Genomic DNA, 15,692 nt, shown 5'->3' on the forward strand with positions numbered 1-15,692 from the left:
ATGTGCAGAGGAACAGAGGCATACAAGAACACTATCCCGTAGGGGGTTGGTAACGTGGTTCTTAAACTGGGAACATGATTGCCTTTTATTATCATTCTTTAAACCATAAATCTGCCAGGCCCTCCTCCGCGTATGAGCTAGTTATACACTTACGTAAGTGTATATGTAGATGGCTTGGAGAACGCTAACGGTGGATCATGGAAGAGAAACAAATGGCATGTTAAACACAGGAAAAAAGAGCTGTGTTTTGAAGAAACTGGAAGAATTGATAGAAATGGAGTAGGACGATGGAAATGAGTCTGGAAGACCAGATCATGGAGGGCTTGAAGACCATGAGAATTTGGACCTTTGTCTTGTAGTGCAATAGACAATCAAGGAAGTGACACGACTACAGATTTGCATTTTGGTAAGTTAACTCTGGTGGTGGAGTGGAAGGTAGGTTGGAGGTAAAACCTGGGGCAGGAAGATCTGTTGGGAGGTTAGAAACATGAAGATATGAACTATGGCAGCAGTTAATGGGGGTGGGGGAAATGGTTTAAAAGATTTTGCTGTGGAAGTAAGAACTTGAGTTATCAGTTGGTTATTATATTCTTATGGAGAGTTTTGGCTTCACCACTGATTAGCTCTTTGATCTCTAACAAGTTACTAAACATCACTGAACTTTAGTTTCCTCCTATGTGAAATGGGGCTGAAGATAAAAAAGAACACTCCCCAAATAGTTTTGAGAATCAATGACTGTGTGAAAGTGCCTTTTTGTTGTTGTTTTTCAGTTGATGTGTATTGAGCACTCGCTCCTCTCTCCAGGCACTAAGCTCACGTTATGGATTTCAGAGAGAGCGAGAGTCAGTGTCGCCTGGGAGCTTACTGGTGATTTCTGCAGGGAATCTCGGGAGGTACCCACTCAGACATTGCCACGGGGAGTGGGGAACCTTAGTGAGGGCACAGATTTCTGCTATAAGTTCTCATCTCTTACTACATGGTGGTAAGTGGTCTCAGGTCTGCCTCCCTGCATTCTTGGTGGAGCCTATCTGATTGTTTAGCCTATTACCATTGCCCTTGCTGGGCAGAATCTTTTTGCCAGACCACCCCTAGCCCTTGGCCAGACAGTGAGTCAAGGCCTACCCCAGTCCAGTGATGCCACCTGCATAAACAATTCAGCCTAATGCCAAGTAGGGGGCTGTGGGTGAGGCTGTGTGAGCTGGAAAGGGAAGCTGGTCATCATGATTGACATGGTTGGTACACTTAGGACAACATGAAATACCGTTTATACGTATGAAATCTTGAGTCAGGAGTGCAAGGCCCATCTCATAGAGGGCAGTTTCCCATCCAGGGAGCCTCAAGCCCATCATGGGACTGGAAGACAAACACCAGGTTTAGAATGCCATCTCTATGTTAACAGCCAATTCTTTGAAAAATTAAATGGTGCACATCCCAGATAGGCCTCAGGAAATGAGATGACCCACTCTTTCAGGCCCCCTGTAGAGACCACAACCCAGTATGACTGAGCAGTTTCTCATCTGAATCAGAATCACCTGGAGTACTTGTTTAAAATGTAGATTCCTGGGCCCTACTCCAGCGGTTGAATCAGAATCTCTGGATATGGGAATCTGCATTTGATCACACTCAACAAATAATTTGTATGTTAGAGTAGTAACAGCTTTAACTAGCAAGAGGTACACATGGGGCCACATGTTGGGCCTTAGGTCCGGGGTCCTCCCAGAAAGGGTGGAACACAGCCTTTCCTGCACTCTGGCTGAAAGGATGGATTTGCAAACACATTGCCTCCTTGTACAAGATGCTTCTCTTTTGATTCTTGTCATTGCTGAAAAAACATCAGACTCAAAACAGTTCAGTTACTCATGGCTAATTGGGTGACCCAGGACAAATTTAAAAAAATTTAAATTCTGGGAATTCCCTGGTCGTCCAGTGGTTAGGACTCCGTGCTTCCACTGCAGGGGGCACGGGTTCAATCCCTGCTTGGGGAACTAAGATCCCGCATGCCGTGTGTGGCACAACCAAAATAAATTTTTTTTAATTCTGATTTCTCAGTTTAAAAACAAGGGTAGAATGTAAAAGCATTCTATCTTGCAGAATAGAAATACATATAGAATATGCCCAGGGAAGCACGGGGCAAACGGTAGACAATAAATGGTAGCTATTTTTGTCACCACAGTCTTAACACTGCTATAATGACTTCTTTGGGCCTGCAACAATATTTTCTCCTCTGGATGGCAGCAGCAACTTGCTGAGTTGCCTTTAGACTAACAGGAGGAAAAGAATTTTAGAGCGGGAAAGGCTCAATGATTTAGTACTCAAAATTTCAGTTTGGAGATGATGAAACGGGGGTCCAGCAGCAGCTAGCTAGTGACAATATTAGAACCCAAAGACTACCGTAGATTTTGTTTAAAAAGGATTTTATTCTTGGTTCGATTTGAGGGACAAAAGAAATGTTCCTGAGCATAAAATTGAGCTCTTGAAAAAGCCTGCTGAAAGAATGTTTATTGCTTTTAAACGTTGTGTTAAAGGAAGTACAACCTATTTTCACCATTTTTCTTTATATTTATCAAACAATTTCAAGGTAAAGAGAGATGATTTTGAGAGGTAGAGTCTTAGATTCAACAAACATGGCATGAGCCCTGCCACTGACCTTAAGCTGAGGCTGATTACACACCCTCTCTGAATCTATTTCCTTATCTATGAAATGAAAATTGTACCTGCTTTGCAAGGATTCTCATGAGGAATAAAAATAGTATACATAATGTACCTAGCACAGTGCCTGGAACACAGCAGGCTCTCAATACCATTATTATTAGCCAACATTTATTGATTGCTAGTCTCGTTGATAAGGACTCGACCTGAACTATCTTATTTTATATTTACGGTAACCCTATGAGTTAGGTAATGTTATTGATCCTCATTTTTCCAGACTGTTAGATAGCTAATAAGTGGTAGAGCTAGAATTCACACTCCAGTAGTCTGACACCAGTCTGTGGGCCTAACCACTTTCGTACCCTACCTCTATTGCAAATGTTTTTATCCTTGATCAAGGAATTTAATATATTAGGCTTTTGTGCTCAGAAATGTAGAAGTAGGAGCACATGTTAATTGAGTGCCCATCATATGCATGCACTAGGCTAGACAATTTCAAAAAGATTTTCCCATTTTAGTTACTATTTAATCACTGTCTTTATTACCTCTAAGAATTCATGAAGTTTTCTACAGCCCTACGGATAGAAGCTGCTTTATTATATAGTATAATAGTGCAGCTCTTGTTTCCCAGGATTTTTAAATTGCAGCTCTTTTTCCGGAAGGTTATCGCATTGTTATTTATGGAAGAAACATGAATGAGATGCTAGGTTGGCAGATGATACAAAAGATGTGGTACCTTTGCTTAGGAACTTTTATTTTACCAAGTTGATAATGGTCAGACATTAACTTATCAAAGAAGTCAAAATACTGTTTCCATAAGCAGGCATTTTTGTGTGCAGGATACTTTTTTTTTGCAGTACGTGGGCCTCTCACTGTTGTGGCCTCTCCCGCTGCAGAGCACAGGTTCCGGAGGTGCAGGCTCAGCAGCCATGGCTCACGGGCCTAGCTGCTCCGCGGCATGTGGGATCTTCCCGGACCAGGGCATGAACCCATGTCCCCTGCATCGGCAGGCAGACTCTCAACCACTGCGCCACCAGGGAAGCCCCAGGATACTTTTTTTTTTTTTTTAATATTTGTTTTATTTGTTTATTTATTTGGTTACGCCGGGTCTTAGTTGTGGCAGGCGAGCTCCTTAGTTGCAACTCACTGGCCAGGTTACTTTTTTTTTTTTAAGTTTGATTGGAAGGGAGTGACGGTGGGGGGATTATCAGAGAAGAACAGCTTTGAGGAAAGGCTGTTGTAAAGATTCTGTAATGTAGCTCTCAGAAGTACATAGAATCTAAAATCTTAGAATTGGAAAGAACTTAGAGATCATTTAGTCTAACTTTGGACTCATTTTACAGAAAAGAAAACCACACCTAGAGAGAGGAAATGTCTTGCCCAAGGAGAGAACTCAGGTTTCTTAACTCCCGAATGATAATAAATTATTAATTATAAATAACTGTATATAACTTGTTTGATAGGAACTTTAGGTAGCAAACTATAGAAGAGTCATGTTGGTATCTTTCTTGGGCAGTTTTAGAATCCCCACTCTGTGTCTGATCCCTCTAATCCAGTATAGTACGTGTATGTCACAGACTGGGTCTGGCAATGAGGAAACAGCATTCATTTTCAATCTTGGTTCTTAGCATAATTTGATATATAACACTACAGTCGATTGTACCCTGGAAAGCTTAAAAGGCTGGTATTCCAAGAATTGGTATTAGTGTGAAAAACTAAGTGTTTTGCTCCTCTTTTACTTGTTCACACATGGCTCCTGGGAGCAAAATAGGGGAGATTCACTCTGGTGGAGGGGGGACACTCTGAGTGGAGGGAAGAGCATACACAAATGCCTAGAGGTTTGAGACCTCATAGGGTGTAATGGGCCCTTTGGGAGAGTCAGACCTGCTGTAGCCCATACACTTTGGACTTTAGCTTGAAGGCAATGGGGAGCTATTGAAGGATTTAGAGCAGGTTTACAGCAGCATTTAAAGCACAAATATAGTTGCTTTTAAGTAATTTTTTGTCACACAATAACATATGGATACATGCTTATATAAATTCAAATACTAACTCTAAAGTCAGCTTCTCCTTCAACACCCCTTCTATTCCCAGTTTCCCCTCAGAGGTAACCACTACTCTGTTTGGTATGTATATGTGCATAAGAGAGATACCTAGGCTTATTTTGCACATGTGTTTTTAAAACAAATATTATCCTGTCAAAAGATAAATTTGAGGAAAAGAGCTTGGGTTTGGGCAATTTTGAGAACCAGCTGGCCACCTGTTTACTTTGCTCGGTGTTCACAGAGTATTTTGTGAACATTCCAGTTTGTAAAGTGAGATTCTCACACAGGGACTGGTGCTGTGGGAACCATCTAGCAGGCCCCAACCATGACAGCTGCAAACCCTCCCAGCCATATCCACCAGGTCTGCCTGCACTGTGGCCTGCCCTGGGTTAAAAGTTTGCTTCTTGCAGTTGTGCAATTACAGGACAGCTGGAATTCACAGATACTAAATGTTTCTTGTTCAGATTAGGGAATGGACAATGTGCTTGCTATGTGTTATGGACCAGCCGAAGATCCAAACATGACCATGGGTTCCTTTTCTAAGGGAAACAAAACATTATTTTGGGTTTGATCTTTTAATAAAAGTATACATATAACAAAACATATCTACATAGCGAAATAGTTTTCCATTATCAACAGTCAAGTTAAGAATTATTATTACCAAACTAACAGAATAAGGACTTCTAATACATTTGGGCACATCCATAGTTCATGTCTCTTCAGGGCTGATACTCAGGTGAGGTCTGGAAGTATGGGATATAAGGAATACAGCTTTAGGAATACAAGCAGATAAATTTCTTTATTTGCTAATTAGTTCATTCAGCACACATTTAGTACTTATTATGAACCAGGTCATAATAGCTAAGGCACTGGTTAAATCACTCCGTTCACTTTGCTCTAAATGAAAGCTCCCAGCCCACTGGGGGAGACAGATAAACAATGTAATGAGTACCCATGATGGATTTTACATAAATACAACCAGTGATTTGCCAGGTATTCCATTCATTAAACCTCTCCAAGTTTTTTAGAAAAAGCCCCAAAGTTAAAAATCTTCCACAAAAACATTCCCTGTATAGCAGCTATGTGGTGCTTATAATAGAAGACCATTTTCTGTTACTGACTCAAAATTCCGAAAAGGTGATTTGGGGGAAAAAAAGGCGGATATGTTACTGTGCTCTTGGGAAATTCGTTTGGGATTTGTCCAAGTTCTAGACTGGGAACCAAGGCTCCTGAGCAGGAGGGCAGATGTCATGATTTAGGATGCAGTTTACTTGGATTCTCCCCTGACCTTAATCCCCAAAACAGTTGCCAGGGTAAAGGCAAAGGCCTTTAATAGGGTACACGTTTTCCCTAACACAGATTAGGGAGAGGCATTTTCAGCAGGATCTTGTTGAAGGATCATTAAAAAACTTCCAACAAGGAGATTTACATGTTATTCAACCTTTTCATACCTCCAAATATTTTACTGAAAAGGAGAGTCGTGACCTCTGCAACATCTTAAGAAAAATGATTATAAATAGATTAATATTCTCTATTCCTTTAAGGGAAAGTGATGAAGGAGCTGGAGGCTCAGTGGGAGCTGTTCCCGGAAATCCCCAGGACCTCAGCACAAGTCAGGGAAGGGAGGTGGGGGCGTTACAGTGGAGGATTAGGGAGGGCGTCTGTAGCTGTGCCAAAGGAAAAAAATCTTGCCAAGAAAAGAGAGTATACAAAGCCCTGTTCATCAAAGCCTGTAACCCAAAGGGATCCCCTCAAAGCTTTACACGGCGGAGAGAAAAGGTCGGCATCTGCTTCCTCCAAGAGGGCGCGAACTGCAGGCGGAGGCAGATCTCAAGGGTCAGGCGCCCCTTTCTTCCAGTCCCACGACCTCTCCCTAGGTGCTCACGTCACATGGGTGACCTAGAACTGACCCAGAGGCTCCTCGGACCTCTTCCCTGCGCCCGCCGCCACCGCCAGAGCCGATGCCGACTCCGCACCCGGCAGGATGTACGCGCCGGAGTCTCACCCTGTGGTCCAACCCTCCCCGTCGCCATGGTGACCGCCGGAGTCACGCAGCTCCACCCCTTCCTCGCTGCGTGGCCCCGCCCCTCCGAACGCGGAAACGCGAGGCTTGAGCCAGCTGCGCGAACCATTCGGGAGGAGGGAGGGCGGTGGCCGAGGCTCGCTTGGCTGCGCTCCCCGCCCCTCGAAGGCCGGCCCTCCAGCGCGCCCCAAAGGTCCACAGCGCTTGCGGTTACTGAGCGCTCAAGCCGCCGGCCCCGACCCAGGCCCAGCAGCTTCCCAGGCCCGCACCCGTAGTGGAGGGAAGAGCCGCCTAGGGGAGGAGGGAAAGGGACTTGGGGGCGGCCACGGCAGGTGAGGGGTGAGCGAGGCCCTGGGAAGCGGGGGATGTGGGTGTGTGACGCGTTTGTGGCTGCAGGTGAGTATGGTTTGTAGTGTGCGCGGCTGCCTCTGTCGGTGTGACTTTGTGAGTGTGGCCCTGAGTGGGTCGGTTCATGTGACCATGCACGTGATTGCACGTCCCTGTGTGTGTCTGAGGTCGAGTCTGAGTTCATGGGGGTGATTGGTGTGCCTGTGCCCCTGCCTTTGTGTAGCTGTCATCAGTGGGACTGGGAGAAGGTGGAGGTCTGTGTGTGGGTCGCCTGGGGTGGGCAGTGGGGCGCTTGACCTGGGCATACAACTGTAATACCATTTTTGGGCTACAGTGCTGCAGCCCAGGAACATATTTTTCCTGTAAACTTTTAAGAACTCTGAGCAGACTAGTTATTTTGGAGATTGCACCTCAGCCTGAAAGTGATAAATGCCTTTGTCATTGCTGAGTACGGGCCAGGTGTGAGGCTTGTGAAGGAGGCATGAGGAGAGTAGCAGGGCTAGGCTGTCTCACTTTTCCTAGGGAGTCGTAAGTTCTGCATTTATGCTGCTTCTTTGTCTCCACCTACAATGTTCCAGCTCCTGTTGGCACAAAGCTTCAAGAGACTGAGGGGTGATAGAATAGCTGTGTGCAAATTTTCAAAAGCTTTTATACTAAGACAGAGTACAAGATGAGGTGTCACCGTCAAAATGTCAAGTAGTCAGCTTTTCCTCCCATGAGGTTTAGAAGATAATGGAATAAGTTTCTGAAGAAAGGAGGGGTAAATCTCCCCCTGAGGAAACTTAAAAAAAGAATAGCTCTGTACTGGTGTGGTGAGGTATGGAGGCTTGCATTAAAAAGCCAATGGCATTGCCCAGAGACTCTCAGGTTCTAATATTTCGTTATTGCTGGTGTTAATAATAATCACAGATTGTCCATACGAAGATCATATGATTGAGATAAAGGATAAGAAAACATCTGACTAGTTAAACTGGTTAGATGACTTACACATTTGTAAAGGCAATTTCACTGATTGTAAATTGGCAGGGTCTGTTGAAACCCTGAGGGATAAGTGAACTGTAAACTGGCTGGTTCTGCTGAAACCTTGAGGAATAAGTACATGTAATTCTTGGTGCACACTCACAACTAGCAGTTTAATTGTCGAGCAGTACAAGGGCCAGAGAGGCCCCGGTGTCCAGAGCACTCCCTGAGGAGGGGTTTTCTTAGGCAAGATTAAGGCAAAATTCCTGCAGCCCTTTTCCCAGCAACATGAACAGGTGCTTTTGTTTTTGTGAAGAATTGTGAGAGATCAAATCAGCATTGAGTTCGTGGTCCACATTCTTTCTTATTTAATACTGACCAGTTGAGTTACAGTCTCAGTGAACCTTTTTTTTTTTTTTTGCCCTATGCAGAATGTTCCCCTTGTGACTTGGAAAAGTATTCCCCTGAAGTGGATGAAAGAGAGCTGGGAGAACAAACTTCCTTTTCATACCACTCACAGCTGCTTTCCCTTTGCAGCAGTTTTTTTTTTTTTTTTTCACTTAAACGTCAGTTGGTCAGATGCAACATTTGGTATCTATCTTAGCTTTCATGTACTGCCAAACTAGCACAAGTGTTAAAATCACTTGCCTCTACAAAAATTTAGTCACAGTTGGGTGGAATCTCTCCATCCAGCAAGATTAGTTATAAAATATTATAATATTAGGTGGTAGTGGATAATACTGAGGACTGTGGTGAGGAACATCTTTCTACTTACTGCTGAGGGAAGAAGTGGATGACAGTGAATGTGTGTGCCTGTGAATGATGTGTGTATATGTATTTGTATGGTAGTTTGTTTTGTAGATTGCAACTGATTCAAACTATGAATACTTTATTTTATCCCAAGTTTGGTGAATCTAGAAGCATACTTTCTGGCTTTAATTAGCTAAAGTGTTTTATAAATCTGTTGAGTAGGTTTTTTTCTAAACATGTTTTTGATATTTCCTCCTGTCGAATAGTGATTGTTTATAGTATTGCAATACTAGAAAATGTCTCCATTAGGCAATATTTAGATGATATAGAAATATTTCAAGTCTGTCTAGGTAGAAAATATTCTGGAATTAACTATATGGGCTAGTTGCTTTCAATTAAAAGCAGTGACCAGCTCAGAGAAAGGCTGTAGTTCAAATGGCTTCAATTTTTAACATGTTAATATTTGTTAAGAGAAAATGAATATGCAAAGAATGATTTTCTTTATTTCAGTATGAATAAGAAATACATCTGTGCACACTGATTTTCAGCATAAGACTGGCTGATAATTTTCTTGATATTTTAGAGCCACTTAAGATTTTAATAAACTTTTCTAAGTACCATCCTAGCCTTGAGAGAAGAGACCATTATTACAGTGTCAAAGTTGTAAACCTAGTTTAATATTGGATGTCTACATTTACCATCTCCTTGGGGTTCAGTTTAGTAACCCCCAAGGTTAGTTTGCAGTTGAGATTGCTCAGTGCCCTGCGTACTTGAGGGAGAAGATTTGGAGGGCCAAGGAGGAAGATTCGTTGGTTTTAGAATCCCCAGCTCCTGACCAGTCCAGAGAAGCAGCCCCTCTAAAATGGCAGTCCAGAGTCATCGCAGGATTTAAGTCCTAGGGTCTCAAACTCATCCTAGCCCTGCTAGGAAAATCCAGGCTTGTGCTGGGGTAGAGGACATGATGCAAACAAGCATTTGAATCCTTCCAAACTGATGGGTGGAAGTTCTCCATTGGGCAATAAGAATCTGCAACAAGGAACTATAATTTTCAGGTTCCTGTTACAACACAACATAGATCCCTGAGCAAAGAGGGGTAGACTTTAAGTTGAAGATGCCCAGCTAATGGAAAGCTCATAGGTACCCGGGTTAAAAGGGACTCTAGGATTGCCTAGTTTGGCCTGCTTAGGATGTAGTCATTTATTTAGTCAACAGATAATGCCTGCTGTGTACCAAGCACTGTCCAACGCTTTGGAGAGAGAGTGGTGAAATAGTCACAGATGAGAAAACAGCCCCAAAAGGGTCAGTGACTTTTCCAACGTCACAGAGCTATAAAAGCTGGAAATCACTAATCTCACAACAGAAGACCACTCATTTTTTCTAAAGGCACGTGTTTTGTTTTGTTGCTAGTTATTGTGCCTTCAGGTCTATTCTGGTATCTTATCATGGATCTTTCAGAGTACATTATATCACTTTTAACCACATCCATATGAACAGCAAGTTTTCCTGTATTTTGCATTAAAAACTATGTGTGAGTTTCTGAAGCTATGTTCCCCTAGAGTGAGATTTACGGCATTTTATGAATTTATGAGGAGGCAGGCTTACATTAACTCCTTTTTCTAGTCTGGACTGTTCTCTAGAATTTTATCAGACAGGAATATCTTTATTAGCATAGATTCTTAAGATCTTGTCAAAAGATAGGTTATGCTACTGCATTTGGAATCATTTAACTAGGACAGACAGTCAGGTGTCAGAAAAGGCTGTCCTGTGTCTGGTCCTGGTTTTGCAATAGCCGTGGGATCTTGGGTAAGTCATTAAAATTTTCTAGACCAGACTCTTCTTCTGGAGGAACTAAGAGGGTTGGAATAATTCTCTCTTGGGGCCCTTCCTGCTCCATGATTATAGGTTTTCACCAAATTGTTTTCTGTAGTTTAAGTATACGCCGACAAGGTGAAATAGCCCATTTCCTCAGTTTTATCCTTTAAAGTATTGTTGGTAGAGCTAGACCAGACTCTACATTTAGTGCTGATGTAAACATGAATTCTTGACATGAAACATCACATGCTTTTATTTCAGGGTTAACCTCCATTTCAGCTAATCATGGGAGAGATTAAAGTCTCTCCTGATTATAACTGGTTTAGAAGTACAGTCCCCCTTAAAAAGGTATGTATGGTTTTACTACACCTCTTATTTGCAAAATCTTGTAATTGTTTTTATGTGTGATTTAGGTGTTATGTCTTAGTAGTGTTCGAGAGTAAAGGTTATTGCCAAGTATTGTGACTGGGTTGGAGAGCCTAAAGTTCACCCCTTCCCTGTCAAGTACAATCAACTTTTGAGACTCATTCAAGAGTAAAAGTGAGAATAACTGTACTCATTATTTTATAATTGTTTTTACATATTCAAGCAAGCAGGAATATGTGTACTCCTCTGTATAGTTTAGTAGAAAGCTGACAGCAACTGCAACTGTACAGTAAGTGCAGTTAGATTCTATTAGAAAGCATTTTCCTGTTCCTCAGATTTAAGATTTACAGTGAGTCACATTATAGGTCCTCTGTTTGCCATGATATATACTCATTCTGCCATAGTCATCTTTTGGAAACTTTATATACCTGGGATGTCTAAAAACGCTAAACACTTCTATTGAAGTTTGTTGACTCTGAGTCCCAAGTTAATCCCAAATGTTTGGGGATCACACTAGACAAAAGTTGTGTCAGAATAAAATCTTTGCTGATCCCCTTGCAGAAATATTAGAGTACTATGATCTGAAGAACATCTGTGTCTCTGTTGTAATTATTTTGTCAGGATAGATAGCTGTGGAAGTATCATGCAAGTTTGAATTGATAACAGAATTACACTTCATATAGAAATTTGAGATACAGTCTCCAAGTATAGACAGAATACCTGCTATATACCTGGCACTGTTGTAGGAAGTCCCCAAATATCTTATTTAATTCTTTCAACAGTTTAACAAAGTGGATAGTGGTGTGCCCACTTAGCAGATGGGAAAACTGAGGTTCATGGAGGTTAACATGTTAAAGTCACACAGTCTAGTTGAGTTTAAATTAAAATCAAATTAATCTGGCTTCACAGCCAGAACTGGGCTTCCCTGGTGGCACAGCGGTTAAGAATCTGCCTGCCAGTGCAGGGGACATGGGTTCGATCCCTGGTCCAGGAAGATCCCATGTGCCGCTGAGCAACTAAGCCTGTGCGCCACAACTACTGAGCCTGCGTGCCACAACTACTGAGGCCCGTGCGCCTAGAGCCCATGCTCCGCAACAAGAGTAGCCACGGCAATGAGAAGCCCGCGCACCACAATAAAGAGTAGCCCCTGCTCTCCGCAACTAGAGAAAGCCCGCAGTCAGCAACAAAGACCCAACGCAGCCAAAAAATTAATTAACTTCTTTAAAAAAAAGAAAAAATTCCTTAAAAAAAAGCCAGAACTAATTGGCAGCTTACCAAAGGGAACCCGCCTTTCTTCTTGCTACCCCAGGAACTACTGCCCATGCTAGGAGAATTGCCCCCAGAGTCCCTCTGCCTTGTCCCATCCCCTCAAGTGATTCATGTGAGCTCCTCTTGATGGACTCACTCAGCAAGCTAATCACCAGACCCAAAACAACACAAACTTACCTAAATATTCTTGGAAGTAGTAGTTTCATTGATGTAATTTTCTCCTTTGGTCAGTTTGGCCCACAAGACGTGAAAAGTTTGCTTGAAATTTCATAGTGCTAGATTTTCATTTCAGAGATCTGAATATCTTATCTCATATGAATTTTATTATTATAAGGTTGGAATTTACCGCATACCACTGTCAGAGGTTACTGAGATTTTGTTTACTACAATCATAGCAAAAAGAAACAGGAAAAGCAAAAATGTGAGTGGCAAATACAAAGGGCAAAAACATAATCATGAGATATACTGTCACCCGAGGAAGTCCAGAAGGTGTTGGTTAGGGCCCTTTGGGCTTTGCCCTGCCCTGTTTGTCTGCTCCCAGTGATGCCAGTGACGGCGGTTAGTGTGCCGCCACCCACATTGGCACCATGGGCCCCACAGCACTGCCACTTAGGAGCTCTCAGAAAATAGAACCTTGAACTTTTTAATGTAAAAAGGATAAGTGTTGATTTGCATTGGCAAAAGTTCAAGCAGTTAATGTACTTTTCCAAATACCAAAAAGTCAGCCAAAGAGAACAAAAATTAAACTATCATGCAGTGCATACTGTAGCTAACACTCTTGACACTGTTGAACACTCAGTATCTGCCAAACTCTGTGCTAAACACCTGATTTGTCTCGGCTCATGTAATGCTCATCTGTTTCCCTTTTTGGGTCAAGAACCACTAAATCAGGAAGGTTTCTGATGACCTTCCTCCTTCTTACCCCCTTTTCCCCCAAAAGCCAGTTTTTCCCTGAGCCCATTCCCCACACTGACTGAATGGTTTGAAACATTCTCTGGGGACAGTGATGCCTATACCTGCCTCGTCCCTCCTCTCTAGCAGAGGTCTCCCCTTCAGAGTCTTGGTCTAGAGCAGGCTCCTGAAGCATCTCTTTGAGAGGTCCCATCTCTACCCAGTTTCTCCCTGGAGGCTGGAGTCGTTTCTTCCCCTCACTTCCCCTGGTCACACACTGACCCTGCTGATCCCAGCCCGCCCTCTGGGCCAGCACCCAAGGATGACTCTGCAAATTGTCCTCCTCCTATGTGCACACACGCATGCGCACATGCACGCGTGTGCGTGCGCGCACGTGCACGCGCGCGCGCGCACACACACACACACACACACAGAGGCAGAAGTATGGGGAAGAAATCAGATGCCATGTACAGAGTTTACTGTTTAATGGTAAATGATAAATTTCATATAATCATGGCTGGGGAGGAAAATTCAAAACTGATGGAGAAAACAGCTCTTGGGAGAAGTATAAAGCAGTTCCATGGACTATGTCAGCACTGAAGAGGGAAGTGGAGACAGCCGTTCTTTATATGTGCTAGTCTGGTGTGATCCCCTCATTAGCTTGTAACAACCAAGGCAGTAATATTAAAATTGTCAGTGAAACTATAGTGCTGAAATAACTATATAAAACCCAATCCATGAGGTTTTTCATTTTGTTTCTTATAATTTTCCCTCCAGATTATTGTGGATGATGACGACAGTAAGATCTGGTCGCTCTACGATGCAGGCCCCAGAAATATCAGGTGTCCTCTCATATTTCTCCCTCCCGTCAGCGGAACTGCTGATGTATTTTTCCGGCAGATTTTGGCTTTGACTGGATGGGGTTACCGGGTTATAGCTGTAAGTATTATTGATTCAGGATTGAAATTAAGTCCACATTTTCTGGTTTTCTGTGTGTGTGTGTGCATGTGCGCTTCTGTTTCTGATTAACTGTAGTAATAGGCGTGTTTTTTATTGAGGTAAGATACTGTTTTCCTTTGTTAAAATGTGAAAGGGAGTTTTTTGAAGGTGGTGTGGTTCACCAACATACAGAGGCTCAGAGGGGACAAACCTCTATTGGAAGCCTTCTTTACCCTCAGCTTGAACATGCATTTTCTGAATAAGTCTGACCAGCAGGAAGCATTGTCCTTGTTTATAGTTAAGGAGACTGAGGTCCGGACCGTTTTAGTGATCACCGAGGGTCACACAGCCAGTAGGCCATGGAGGGAGAGCCCAGCTCAGTCTTCTGACCCCATTCACCCTCCCCTTTTATTACATCACTGCTTCGGGGGCAGCAGAGGGATCAGCTGACATCCAGGGGACTGAAAGCTTGCTTTAATGTGAGTCTTTGATAGGTGAGGTGAGGCTCATTAATTAGCTCATATCCTTCGCATTTGGTTTTTTGTTTCTAATCTTTATCACTGAGTTCGGTCCAAATCTAGTTTCGCATTGATCATTCTCTAAGCTTCTTCTCTGGGAGGTGGGCGTAGGTAGGAAGGCACTGTTTGTTTTTTTGTTTTTGTTTTGGCCACATGGCGTGGCAGCGAGATCTTAGTTCCCTGACCAGGGATGGAACCCATGCCCCGTGCAGTAGAAGCACAGAGTCCTAACCACTGCACTGCCAGGGAATTCCCAGGAAGGCACTGTTGCTCACAGTGGAGTGTTTGGTGTGCCTTGATCGGATCAGGACAATGGATGTTGGTTTCCTAACTTCCCCTGGAAGGAGAGGCTCTGGCTTTGGAGCCAGCAGTTGTTTTTGGGACCTGGAATGTTAACATGTAAACATTACTCCCCTTGGAAGTACTGCTGTTAGTATACATTTTATTTACTGCCTAGAAGAGAGAAAACGTGGACCAGATCTCTTCTCTTGGTTGATAACTGAAAATTCCAATGGGGTTACCACTAATTGGGGTCATAAAAGACAAATCCAATTCCTCTTTATCCAGGCAGCCCTTCTCTTTCTTGAAAAAACTAGTTATTATCGGTGGCCTACTGCCTTCCGCCCCCAGGTCTTTTCTTCTCCAGCTAAATTTCTCCAGATTCTTTAACCATTCCTCGTATTGTGTGTTTGAATCCCTGCAGCATAATCCTCCCTTGTTCTGGGTTTTCAGTAATCCCTCTCAGTGGACAGCATTGCAGGAGAGCAGAGTGGTAACCGCCCTCATTCCAGTCCACTGCAGCCTAAGTCGTGACACTTTCTGTCCTTGTGGTCCCTGTTGATCAGCCAGGGAGGGGTAACCTGAGCAGCCCCTGGGTGTCTGTCTCACTTTAGAGTGCTGTCCAAAGCGAACAGTGTGGTTATCACTCTAAACTGACAGGGCACATAGCCTTGCCTTCTGGCTGGATGTTTCTTCTTGCTTCTTGATGTAGGCTTTTGCTATTTCTTAGCTAGATAATGAATCAAGAAAAAGGCCAGCAATGTCTTCAAAATTACTTTGTCCTTCTTAAGATTTGATCAGAATGCCCAACCCCAGGAGGTTCTGAAATTTACTAGGTATTTG

General features: G+C 43.1%; 1 protein-coding gene across 3 annotated transcripts in view; it reads left to right on the top strand.

The window, feature by feature from the left end:
* The first annotated feature begins 6,780 nt into the window (after nucleotides 1–6,780).
* The window catches only part of SPG21 (SPG21 abhydrolase domain containing, maspardin), a 76,529-nt gene continuing 67,617 nt past the window's right edge, over nucleotides 6,781–15,692 (top strand). The window contains exons 1-3 of one of the 3 annotated variants that reach the window (XM_060294130.2): nucleotides 6,781–7,113; nucleotides 10,849–10,935; nucleotides 13,891–14,052. In XM_060294130.2, the coding sequence (XP_060150113.1) occupies nucleotides 10,873–10,935; nucleotides 13,891–14,052 (225 nt within the window). In that variant the 5' untranslated portion in view covers nucleotides 6,781–7,113; nucleotides 10,849–10,872. The remainder of the gene's footprint in view (nucleotides 7,114–10,848; nucleotides 10,936–13,890; nucleotides 14,053–15,692) is intronic. The other 2 variants (XM_060294133.2, XM_060294131.2) reach the window with 2 other exon arrangements.

This window comes from Globicephala melas, chromosome 2 (assembly GCF_963455315.2).
Source record: "Globicephala melas chromosome 2, mGloMel1.2, whole genome shotgun sequence".
Classification (NCBI taxonomy): Eukaryota; Metazoa; Chordata; class Mammalia; order Artiodactyla; family Delphinidae; genus Globicephala; species Globicephala melas.